Genomic DNA, 12,680 nt, shown 5'->3' with positions numbered 1-12,680 from the left:
GTGGATTCAGCTATTTGCTGCTGGCTTTAGAAATACCTTTTGTCAGGGTTTGGCACCACCTTACACATCCTAGGAGCTAAAGCCAGGTACACACCACAAAATAATCGGGCTAAATTTGGGCCAATTTCCTCCCTTTTGACAAGGTAAAGTCCTGATCATCTTTGTGGTTGCACCGATTATCTTATCAGATTTTCCTGTGGTACGTGGTGTGTTAAAAGCGTCCGAATCTGTTCAGAAGCATGTTGGGGCTGCTCTGATCGCAAATCATAAATATTTAACATGTTGATCAGAAATCTTGTTGTGTGGGGGAAACCCAGAGGATAAATGCACACACACGCTGTAGATTGTCACGATACCCAATCAGAAAGCGCCAGTCCAAAGTACAACCCAAATCAGAAAAAGTTGGGACACTGTAGAAACAAAGAAGACCTACAGTTGAGCAACTAGAAGCCTGTTTTAGACAAGAATGGGACAACATTCCCATTCCTAAACATTGGTCCTCCTCAAGCTGTCCCTTATTTGTACATTTAAATTTTCCGGCCTCTTATTGCTACTGGTCCCAACTTTTTTTGGAATGTGTAGCTCTCATGAAATCCAAAATGAGCCGATATTTGGCATGACATTTCAAAATATCTCACTTTCAACATTTGATATGTTATCTATATTCTATTGTAAATACAATATAAGTTTATGAGACTTGTAAATTATTCCATTCCTTTTTTACTCACAATTTCTATAGTCCCAACTTTTCCTGAAATGGACATCAGAGATGTAAAAAAGCAGTCCATTTTATTAATGCCATTTCTTTATGCCCGTTGTTTGCCCTTTGTTTACTGTGAAGTCATGTTTGACTGTAAGGGGCATTGCGAAATCCGCAAGACTTGCTTTGTTTGTGAAGTTAATCTGATCACATAGCAGCAGTCCACACACAAAAGGAACAAACGTGTTAAATCGTCAATTTTTTTTGGTAACACTTTATTTTACGTCCCGCAAAGTACCGCGTAATTAAACCGAATTTACAGCGTACCTATTTGTAACAACAGGGTAGGTAACCTGTAGGTATAAGGGAATAATATTGTAAGTTTGGGGTAATAAGGGGGTTAGAATATGAAGAATTATAAATTATTTATACTCTAAGTATTTTATAACAACAGGGTACCTATTGTAATATTACGTGGTATGTATGACTTAGTCAAGTCTATGGGGAAATTATGTTTTATTTATTTTTTATTGTGAATTTTTCATATTGACTACTGAATGTTGTATACAGTCAATGTCTACGAGCCACATCGACAAATAAATATAACAGCATATCACTTTTATTTTAGTAGCCTATATTACTTGCTTTTAATAACAAAAGTCAAGCTGATTTAATGTGGTTATCTTTTTTTTAAGGTAAGTACAATAAAAATAGCAACTTATTCCCTATTTACCAGGAAACTCCTACATTTGCGGACATATTTGAAGTGGTGCTTTGCAATTTATTTACTGTAAACACAAGTATTTTAGCCAAATATAATTTATGCAATGACAAACCAGAATGAAACAACAGCAGATATCAGCTCCCGCTAAAGCAAAAGACGACTACATGCGTAGACTACTGCGCAGGTGTAGAGCGCGCGGCCGTCTGCAGGAGGTTTGCTGGAACGCGATCCTGAGGTGAAATTTCTTTAAGAGGTTTTAAAAACGTTCTACACTGTGGATTACAGCTGCGAGTGATGTTAGCAGGTTCCGCATGCTGGATAAGGTGACTGGTTTTGTTAATACATGACTCACGCATTTCAAACAATGTTTTTCAAGAAAGTTGCTAGCTAACGGTAGCAGGTTAGCTAGCACATAAGTAAGCCTAAAATTTATAAACGTAACTGGCTTAGAAAACTCTGTTTCTGTCAAGGCATAGTGAAGAAACATTTACTGAAGGCTTTCATTTATGTTTTTTATATGTAAAGCAGAACAGCATTTGTGAGACGACATCAACTCATCATCCGAGTGGACAAGAACACCAACAGAGGAAGCCAAGCCGCAAAAACAATGAAAAATTGTCATGACTTTTTATTTTAAATAAAAGTTATGTGATAATAAACATTAAGTGTTGGCTTAATTATAGTGTTTTAAAGATGTTTTGAAATAAGTTGTTTTAAAATAAAAATAACAATATTCTGTATGTTTATGGTATTTACCCTATAACATTTATTAACAAGAGGTGAACAAAGCACCACTTTAGTTTACAGCCCGCAAATATGAGAGTTACCTGGTACATACACAGAACAAACGGGGAATAAGCCCCAATTCAATTTACAGCCCGCAAATATAAGAGTTACCTGGTACATACACAGAACAAGCGGGGAATAAGCCCCAATTCAATTTACAGCCCGCAAATATAAGAGTTACCTGGTAACTCCTGTATACATATACAGATCAAAGAGGTACAAGTTGCTATTATCTTTATTGTGTGTTATATTTTATTTGCCGACGTGGCTTGTAGACATCAACTGTAGGCTATACAAAACACTTCATCAGGTAAGTAGCAAATATGAAAAAAAAAAACTATTACACATAGACCATATTACCCATAGACGTAAGTCATACATACCACGTAATATTACAATAGGTACCCTGTAGTTATGAAATACTTAGAGAATAATTTTCCATATATTCTTACCCCCTTATTACCCCAAACTTAAAATATTATTCCCTTATAACTAAAAGTACGTACTGTAGAGGTACTCTGTTGTTACAAATAGGTACGCTGTAAATTCGGTTTAATTACGCGGTACTTTGCGGGTCGTAAAATAAAGTGTTACCTTTTTTTTTTCATTAGGTCTGTGGTCTCTCACATTTTGAAAATCTGATAAGATTTAATCTAATCCATTGTGCCCAGAGGCATACAGTAATGAATCCAATAATTGTGTAGTTTCTAACAGTGCATTGTTCTAATTATGGAGTTATATTAACTATGGAGTTATATTAACATATGAATTCAATTAAACTAGTAGCAGAGAAGAGACAAGCAGAGAATGAAGACTCAGACAGATGTTTGATATTTCTGATAGCAGGAAGATACAACTAAGTGAAGAGAGACGGAAACTATGAAGTTAATTTCAGTGATGTTATCAGTGGGGAGTATTTTTACAGCTACATAAATAACAGTCCTTCTTCACATCCTTCTAACTTTGCAACATTATATTTTAGGAGCTAAACACATCTTGAGTTTGTCTCCTTTAATGTTTTCTGTTGTAAAATCTGGTTCTTGAAACAACCTGGTGTTGGTTTGGGTCGTAGCTGTTGTTATAGTTCTCATGTTGTCCTTCTTTGCAATATAGTGGTTATCAGTGTTGGTTTCAGTGTTGTATGTGGTGAAATCTGGTTCTTGAAACAACCTGGTGTTGGTTTGGGTCGTTGCTCTAATGGTAATTTTGTCAATTTTAGCGATGTGGTTGCTCACCCAGCTGGTTTCCGGATCTACACAGACCACCCTTTTGTCAGTCTGAAACCTGAAGAGAAAATCATAATAACAAGAATTTAGAAAACTAATTTCAATTGATTGACTCATTTCAACATTACAGTTTAAAATTAAATAATGTTTGAACACTCACACAATAGCTGGTTTGAGGCAGCTGCTGTCAGTCCAATAGTACGACTTTACCAGTTTCAGAGGAATCTGTGCATTGCGGAACACAGAACAGCATTTTGATTTGGCCAAATCAGAGGCAACTGGAGCTGAAATATATAAAGATTTGTAAAATGTCTTAAATCTGTATTTTGATTTACCAATCATTTTTTTTAATACTTAATATGTTTGCTACTCTTTTAATGGAAAAATGCACCACTAGCAAAAATACAACAGTAACACATTTGAGAAGAGATCTCACTACCTGCATGCAGCTCCAAAGAGCAGAAGATCACCAGAAACAGCAAAACCATCAGATATCTCATTGTTTTAAATGATGTGTTGACAGTGAAGAAAGAAATCCTGAAGTTGTGTTGAGCTTCAAGAAACTGACATATGCAGAATATCATTTGAGCATCTTCATATATATAAAGGACATGAAAGAGTTCTCAGCTCCTCCTTTTTACTTCCTGTTACTTCAGTTTTTTTTTTTTTTTGTTAGTTTAAATAGATGCTGTAGCGAACAATGTAGACATATTTGGAACATTTAATCATAGCATCGTTACGTTTTTACAGCTACAAAACATAAAACATTTCAGATATTTCATACCATAAAGATAATGTTACCCTCTAACGCTACACCAAACCTTTCCCTATGTAGCAGGATTATGTGAGCTGTGACTGACAGCTGGTATCGCCTATCAGAGAGTGGCAGTCTCCTTTTAAGCGGTGATTGGCTGCTGCTCTGCATGCGTCATGTCCGACATCCCCATAACCCCCCACGCGGTAAGTGTCTAGCACGAAGTCTTAATGTTTGAGTTGTGTGTAGTTTTAATATATTTGTTTACTTTTAGGAGACTCCCTTTCGTTCTATGCCGCGTCTCCCCTTGCGTATGGAAGGCCAACAGGGCAAAAACATGTTGAAAATACGTGTTAACACGCACTACGTGTTAACGCGTAAATCACGTGTTAACACGCACTACGTGTTAACGCGTAAATCACGTGTTAACACGCACTACGTGTTAACGCGTAAATGCGTGTTAACACGTGATTTACGCGTTAACACGTACCTAGACTGTTTTCTTTACCACCACCTACTGGTGTGGAGCTTTGAAAACACAGAAACAAACAAGGCTTGGATATCACAGGATGTTATCTAAAATATATTTTGAGCATTTTATAAAAGCATTAGTAGGCTACAACTACATATTTTTAAACAGTTAACTATAATCGTTCAACCCTTGAAATTCATGACCACTTTCACACATTTTTCCAAACTATATTTTTAAATACACTTTAACTTTATCATGCTTCTAAAGCCTAACTGGTAACTGACAAATGAAAACAGGACATTATGTTTTCATAGGTCAACCCATATGCATTATATTTGTTTGTTAGTCCCTTTGATACCCACCGTAAGTCTTATGAAGCTGCTATTGGTTTAGATAGCTTTATAGTAAATATAGTAGTTTTGCTTTATCCTTCAAAGTATAATTGATCAATTATAATTTTTTTATTATCATTAGACACACACAGGAAAAAAACAATAAATTACACTGGTGAGGATCATATACGTCCTCCAGATGCTGTGTTGTCTGTGTAAAATGTGTTGCGGTTGTAAAAAGAGGAATACTATGTGAATGACTCCTTTTTCTTGGGATGTTTTTATCTTTGCTGGAGATGGAGCAAGCAGTACTGTAGACTCCAAATACTCCATCCTTTTCAATATTGTAATGAAAACAGAGATGTATACCATAGTTTAATGTTGCATGTGCAAATAAACAGTTGTTTTGATATGATGCTCTCTATTTTCCTTGGCTTTTTTCATAAGGGTTAAAGTGCCTGACACACTACTAGTAGAATACATTAGGAATGAAGAAAGATACATGATGCTTTTAAAATAACATAATATTTAACTTTTATTTATGCCATTAAACAGTAATTACTAAATTTAAGACTCAAAGTCCACAGGAAGAAATATCTTTGCTTTTCCATAGCATTTCTTCATTTAATAATTGATTAGTTCGTAAATTGTTGAGGAGACAGGAGCTTTGCAGTATCCAGATGTGATAAGGAACATGGCCCTTCCATTGTATGGCACATCGCATGGAGTATGAACTATATCTTATGTGATTTTGTTAAATGGTTTATGAAGCCTTTAATGGACAGTGGTCCCCTGCTTCAAAAACAGCAGACCTCCAACATCAAGCTTAGCAGAGCTGGGGTGGTTGGTGAGAATCATTTTGGTTGGCTGAAGAAAGATGGTGATGACCTCAGAAGTGCAATGCCTGCAACACATAAATAGTAAAGTTTATTGTGCTGCCCTGGGAAATGGGTGACCTAGGAATTAGGCCTGTCACGATAACAAATTTTGCTAGGCGATAAATTGCCTCGGAATTTATCGCGATAGGCGATAACATTGATGCTCCGGGACCATTATAATAATGCAGATACACCTTTTCAAAGATCTATAAACTTTTATTTCTAAACAATAAGTAATACTGGAACTGGAAGACATTTTAAATATCCACAAGAAATGAACAAAATAACAGGATGATTGCGTTTTAGGTGCATATGCATGTTTGTCGTGTTGCCACTTTTAAGTGCTACGTTATTACCACAAATGCGACATAACGGCTCGTTCAGGTTTAGTGGTTCACCTCGGTCATTAGGTTTAAATCCAAAGTACTCCCACACTGCAGCTGTAGCGTTTGGTTTTGAAACTTGGCTGTTTACACTTGGTATCAAGATGTGTTTTTGATCAGATCACAAGTGGACGAGAGAGACATATCACATTTACACCTGGTATTTAAATCCGTCTCTTTTGTCCACTTTCGACCGCTTCTGTGCTGAATACTGTGAGGGGACGGTCCGTGAGACGGTGGGCGAGTCTCTCCGCTGTCATTTGAACGCCAGCGGGAGTAATTATGAGTTTATATGGACGCAAACTAATATTATGTCGGAGTCCGCTGCTTGTTTAGCAAGTATACATGCTGCACAGTGTTTTGTACGTTTATATGTTAGAGCTTTCTCTGAATTTTCAGCGCAATTGATGAAATAAGATCGCGCAACTTTCACACGCTTGCAAAATGAAACTGCGGAGATCACCCGCTTTAGTTTATCAATGAAAGGCTAAAATAGCACTGTTCACCTTGTGTCAGAAAAGTCAGAAAAGACGTAAAACATTGTGATCCGATCGATAAAAACGCATGTTAATGACAAGTGTAAACAGCCTATAGTAAATCCATCTTTTTCTCCAACTCTCGTCTTAACTAGTGTTTTCTCCTGCTACATTTCTCACGCGGCTCTCATCCTCCTCAGTACTCCTACTGTGATAGGCTACGCCAGGAGTCCCCCCTCCCCACACAGATCATGCGACTGACAAATGACTGACGAGGGTTCACTCCTTGTCACTCGTTGCACGGAGCGGTCATCCAGTCTCTTTGGTAGAGAGAGAGAGAGACAAGGAAAACAAACAAGCATGCAAATGTGAATTATCGCGGCCTAAAAAAATGATCGAGCTCATTTTATTTACCGTGCGATTAATCGATTTATCGCGACAGGCCTACTAGGAATGTTAGTATATGTAGGCCTAATGCACATCACAGCCTGTAAACTGTTAAGTCTTATAACTTCATACAATCAGAATGTACTGTAGTAAAAACATAAATGAAAAAGAAAACAGAACTTTATTACATGTACTCTAGTAAGAATTAGGCAAATTATATGGAATATAAACTCCAAAAGGATTTTTTTTTTTTGCTCAGTTGTAAATGAATCTTATTTAATATTTGATTATTAATAAAACCCATAAACCACAAACATTGGCAACAAAGGGATATAATTGTTTTCAACCAAAAACATTGTAATAGGTAGTATTGACATAGGAAACAGAAATACAGACTCTCTAAAAAATGCTAGGCCCATCATAAAGACAACTGTGTAACTAGAAATCAATATTAAAAGGTATAAAGTTGAGACCTTACTTACATCACTTGGTCAAAAAAAGTCACAGACTCAACTGTAGGCACAAAACAGTTTATTGAATGCACAATGAAAATCTCAATTCCAGAATGCAGAGACTCACCAAGCAGCAGGGTGGCACTAAATTGAGTCACTGCTGAGAATGGCACCTTGCAGAAAGAGTCAGAGTGCAAGGCATCAGTCAGGAAATGTTATCAGGGAGAGCAGCGAGGCAGGCAGACGGGATGAAGAGAGCCAACCGATGTGAAGCTAGGCATAGAGAGGGAAGATGAGGCTGGGAGAACGGGGCAGATGGCATCAGGGCACAATCTGGAGAGAACAGAGAAGAGTCAGAAAGAAAAAGCACTGACAGCGCATCTCATAATAAATGAGATGATGACTAGACGGAGGGGAGGATATAGCCTGGGATACACTGCATGATTTTTGGCGGTCCCAAACGAAAGATTACCATCGTGAAACATTTGTGGCAATTTCTGTGATCGTGGCTCTTCGGTGGTCCTATGTCGACCAGCTTACCAGTATTTGTTTAACACTAGCACATGCTGGTGACATTGCACTTAACTGGAGTCACAGTCATCACAACCTATGAGTCAATAGGTGTCATCATTATACAGTCTACATGCTTGTCGTACCAAAGTTTAAATGATCCATGTCGCACAGTGTGATAAGGTAATGATATTATAGGAGAGCAAAAATCTTGCAGTGTATCCTGGGCTTAAGACAATGACTGGTACGTGCATGGCCACCTGTCAAAACAAACCAATGACAAAACACACAGCGTACAAAACACATAAACAGAAACAACCAATCAGAACAAAGCTGTGACACACTTGTAGCTATAGTATTCAATCAGATACTGGTTGCCCAAATTCATTGATTGTTTCATTAGACAGAAACAGGTTTTGGAATGTTTGGTGTGATGGTTGCTGTATCGGTCAGGTTAACAAGTGAAAACTGAATATTTCATTTAGTATGAAAAGTAAAAGTTACACTCTGATTTTGACCTTAAATGCTTAAAATGTCTAAATTAAGTGCAGGTGCAAAGTCATAAATATATTAATTTGTGACAGTTCTACTGTTTGCACTTGAAATAAACACAGACATGACATGTAGATAATAAAAATCTTTAACAAAAATATCATCTGAAAAAGGATAAAGATGTTTTAACAATTTAAAACAAAACTGTTTACTAATAATAAAACAGACAATAGCAGAAAGAATAAGCATGCATGTTTAAGTTAAGAAGAATAATGAGCTTTTTAAAAAGTACCTGTATGTCCAGTTGTGCGGTCTGGAGTACATTGCTTTGCATGTAGTCCTATAAGGATCGCTTGGTCTTCTTGAATATATTAAGTCCTATAACTGCTTCAAGTACACATTCTCTCATCAGGCACACTCTTACAGCCTCAGGGTGGGTCATTGTTCATAATTTGGTCATCTAAATAAGCTTCGGTCAATCTTGTGAATAAACACTCGGTGAATAATCTGTGAAAGACAAGCATATAGAAAACCATAAAAATTTGCTTGTATTAGTAATAACTAGAATCAGATTTGTTTTTATGATTTTTGAAACAATGGTTATTCAAATGTAAAATCATAGTATTAATGTAAAATCAACAAGGAAATTATATAGACCAACTTACTCTAATAATGCTACACAGTAGGCCTACAAAGGAATATAGTTTCCCTCATATTTGGACAGATCTGTGTTATTTACTCTCTTGCCAGTTTGTCATGAGTCATAACTTTATGTTCATATTTTTAAATGAATAACAAACACAACGCATTCATTTAAACAGCACTAAAATTTTACCTCACTATATTGTCTCCATCTGGGAAAGCCTGACACTGTTTCCACTAACTTATGTTATTGCAGTTATAAAGACTTTTGCCCAAGGCCATTTATCTAACAAAACTGTTTTCTGTTGTTGTTACTGCTGCTGCTTTTGCGTTTGTATTCCTCCATAGTACTTTTTGGCTCTTCCGTGTGGTTACGTTACCCTTCCGTCAGCGTACCTGGCTTATGATGGCTATGAGGTAAGCTTACGGCAAACTCGACGTAATGCTTGGATCACTATATCATTAATTATTCACACAATGACAGTGCCTGTCGTAACGCATTCGCTGCAATATAATTATTCATAAGCTTGTGAGCGAGTAATTACCTATTGCTTACAATGAGCTGACGTTACGATCTTCATCTTCTTCTTTTGGTTTAATGGCGGGTTACGAACCAACTTTAAAGGTGCATACCGCCACCTGCTGTGATGGAGTGTGAAAATAATGATCTGCCTCTTCTATATCCTGTTATATAACACACTATTCTTAATAAATCTCAAACTGCATTTGACTTCCTGATTTTGGATCTTCATTTAATAAGTTGGCTATAGTAAAATCATTGCATGCTATTGCTTGTAAATCTTCCTTTAAAATACAACTCAAAATGATAGTGGCGAAGAAGTAATCTGCCATCTTGTGCTCATTAGTGGTAACGACATGCAATGCACAAATGACTAAAACGAGTTATTGTTGTTAAAGCCAGTTTCATTGAAAGCATGGTTTACCGACAATGCATTAATGATCTTATCATTTTAATGATATATTAATAAATCTATGTCCAAAGTTAAGAATATGAACGCAAAAAACTAAATGACAAACATTAGGTGGTGTTTTCCCGGACAGGGGTTTTCTTAAACCAGGATTAAGCCTAATTAGGAAAAAATAAACAAACATACCTTACTAAAAACATTACCTGTGTGCATTTTAAGGCAAAACAAAGAGCACTGATGTATTTTAAGATATGTCAATGCATTTTTTTTAGTTTTGAAGGATCCTACCTTAGATCCTCACGTGCAGAATGTTTTTATTATTGTGTTTTTTTATCATTTATCATTTATTTACATAATCATCATAATCATTTTATAATCATTAGTTTTTATCCATTTAATTATTGTATTTGATTATTTAATATCATTTTATCATTATCAATTTCATTATTATCATTTTTATTATTACATTATTGTTTATTAATTCATTTATTCATTATTGTTTTTATTCATTATTCATTTATTCATTTATTATTATATTTCTACATTTTATTATATTATTCATTAATTCATTGTAATTCTATATTTTATATGTCTCTTGGTGGTTAAGTTTCATAGAACTGTTCTGTCTGTGTGTAAACAAGATAGATAAAGAGAATGTTTATGGAAGCCCAAGGTCTAAGGGATGATGCAGCTGAGCAATTTTGGATATAACCGTGCATGCTGTATTCCTGGGGTGGACGAGGTTTGAACATTGAGGCATATGCAACTGAAACTGCTGTCCATCAATAAAACTGTTCTATTTTATCATCTAAAACCTCCGTCTCACGACTCTGTTTATGCTCTCCAGCAACGATTGATCAGCCTTGTATCTGACGGATACTTAACAAAGTAAACTTATATTTTCTTATGTGATCTGGTGTCCGGGGCTGGATCGTTCTTTTTTTATTTTGTCTGTGGTGTGGAGTCCAGATCTAACAGTTTGTACAGCTCTTACATTTATTTTAGTCTAGGACTAGTCTAATCCCTGTCCGGGAAACCGCCCCTAAATTGCTCCCAATACAATTTTGCTGTGTTCTTCACTGTACATTGATTGTACTGATTATAATCCAAAAGTCAGACGGGCCAAGTAATTCCCACGTCATCCATTATAAAGGGAGTTTTATTGTGCAGTGTAGCCAATTTCTATACAATTTAGTCCAAGTTTGAAAAACCTTTTGTTTCCATGTCACTCAGAAAGTCAGTGTGATGTCTTGAATTAGTAAGCAAGCAAAAACCATTCAAACGTTTTAGCCTATAAAATGAATTAAAATGCAATTAAGCATTTTAATGTAGTTTATTAATCAACATTAATTATCATGATTATCGAGGGCATAATCAACAATAAATATTTTTGTTTTCCCTGTAGTGAGTAGCCTATCTGTCTCATATCTGCTTGGAGTTTGAAAGACTCTTCTGATGCTTTTCTATTAAGTTTATTTACATATTTGACATTGAAGTAGTCTAAAGGTAAGTCTTGATTACTTTCATTTTGTGATACTTGAATTAGTTACTGCATCTCTTTAAGGTTATTTGTAACTGTATTGGAAATTATGTTGAAGTAGTTCTCCCAACCCTGTTACACACAAATAATAACAAAATTACAGAAATCAAAGTATAATCAGTTCAATGTAAGAAGTTATTATGATTACTAATAGAAGTGTACTCTTTGTCCTGTTATTTTCCTTACCTTGCCACTCAGTCCTTTAGGTTAGTTGAAACTATTTCTAATTTCAGCAAAAGCTCCAGAGTTAAATCAACACTGATTAGATCCACACCCAAGGTGTTAAAAATTACCACAGAATTTTTTGTATTCTTCCTACGAACTATCACAATGCTTCAACACAAACAATAAAATTTTTGGGGTCAAGTGCTCAGCTAAGTAAAGATAAAACTAATCACTGTTAGGATGACTTCTTGTTTTTAACTTTTTTGTTAACAGCAAGTGTTTATCATAAATATTCATTTCATTATTTAACTTATCCTAGGGGCTTATCCTAAAATTATTAGACTAAAATATATGTTTGGGCTCGCTTAATTTAAAAACAACTTGCACTTAAGCTTTTTTGTATCAATATGTGAAACAATGAATTGTTGATAAAAGGCTGTTAACAGTTACCAAAAAAGCTTAACTTCTTAAATATAACATAATATTTACATCATAAGATAATAGGCAGTCATGGTCTAATAGTTAGAGTCGGCCTTATAACCTGAGAGTTTTGCTGGTTCGAGTCTCACGGCTGACAGGTTGCGACTGAGGTGCCTTGAGCCAGCCACCTGTCTCCCAGTGTTTCCCGGGCACTGCAGTACTGCTCTGGGTGTGTATGTTCACGACGTGCAGTGCGTGTTCACCACTCACTTGATAGGTTAAATACAGACGTCACATTTCAAGTATGGGTTACCATACATTGGTCATTATGTCACTTTTACTTTTCCTTAAAAAGAATCAGATGGAAAAAAACTAAAGGTGAAAACAAGAAAGCACTTTTTTTTTAATTCCA

At 35.8% G+C, this 12,680-nt stretch overlaps 1 protein-coding gene and 2 long non-coding RNA genes across 6 annotated transcripts in view; 1 reads left to right on the top strand and 2 right to left on the bottom strand.

Moving 5' to 3' along the window:
• The window catches only part of LOC135781240 (C-C motif chemokine 4-like), a 59,281-nt gene that overhangs the window by 17,492 nt on the left and 29,109 nt on the right, over window positions 1-12,680 (bottom strand). Inside the window, exons 1-3 of one of the 3 annotated variants that reach the window (XR_010545124.2) lie at window positions 3,876-4,240; window positions 3,597-3,720; window positions 3,446-3,494 (exon numbers count right to left, since the gene is read on the bottom strand). Coding sequence is in view for 2 of the 3 variants with exons in the window: in XM_065291599.2 (XP_065147671.1) it covers window positions 3,182-3,494; window positions 3,597-3,720; window positions 3,876-4,020 (582 nt within the window). In the remaining variant the exon portion in view is untranslated. Of the gene's footprint in view, window positions 1-3,024; window positions 3,495-3,596; window positions 3,721-3,875; window positions 4,241-12,680 lie in introns of those variants that run through there. The other 2 variants (XM_065291599.2, XM_065291600.2) reach the window with 2 other exon arrangements.
• On the top strand, window positions 1,141-2,211 carry LOC141281478 (uncharacterized). The gene is made up of 2 exons (XR_012335811.1): window positions 1,141-1,747; window positions 1,953-2,211. It is a non-coding gene; the product is annotated as an uncharacterized lncRNA (long non-coding RNA).
• Window positions 5,334-9,764, bottom strand: LOC135781239 (uncharacterized). Of its 2 annotated transcripts, none has more exons than XR_010545123.2 (4): window positions 9,238-9,764; window positions 8,865-9,079; window positions 7,698-7,903; window positions 5,334-5,898 (listed from the first exon to the last, which is right to left on the bottom strand). It is a non-coding gene; the product is annotated as an uncharacterized lncRNA (long non-coding RNA). The 2 variants fall into 2 exon arrangements; XR_010545122.2 differs by having other exon boundaries at window positions 9,408-9,764.

Source organism: Paramisgurnus dabryanus, chromosome 23 (assembly GCF_030506205.2).
Source record: "Paramisgurnus dabryanus chromosome 23, PD_genome_1.1, whole genome shotgun sequence".
Lineage (NCBI taxonomy): Eukaryota > Metazoa > Chordata > Actinopteri > Cypriniformes > Cobitidae > Paramisgurnus > Paramisgurnus dabryanus.
This window is presented reverse-complemented; position numbering and strand designations above follow the sequence as displayed.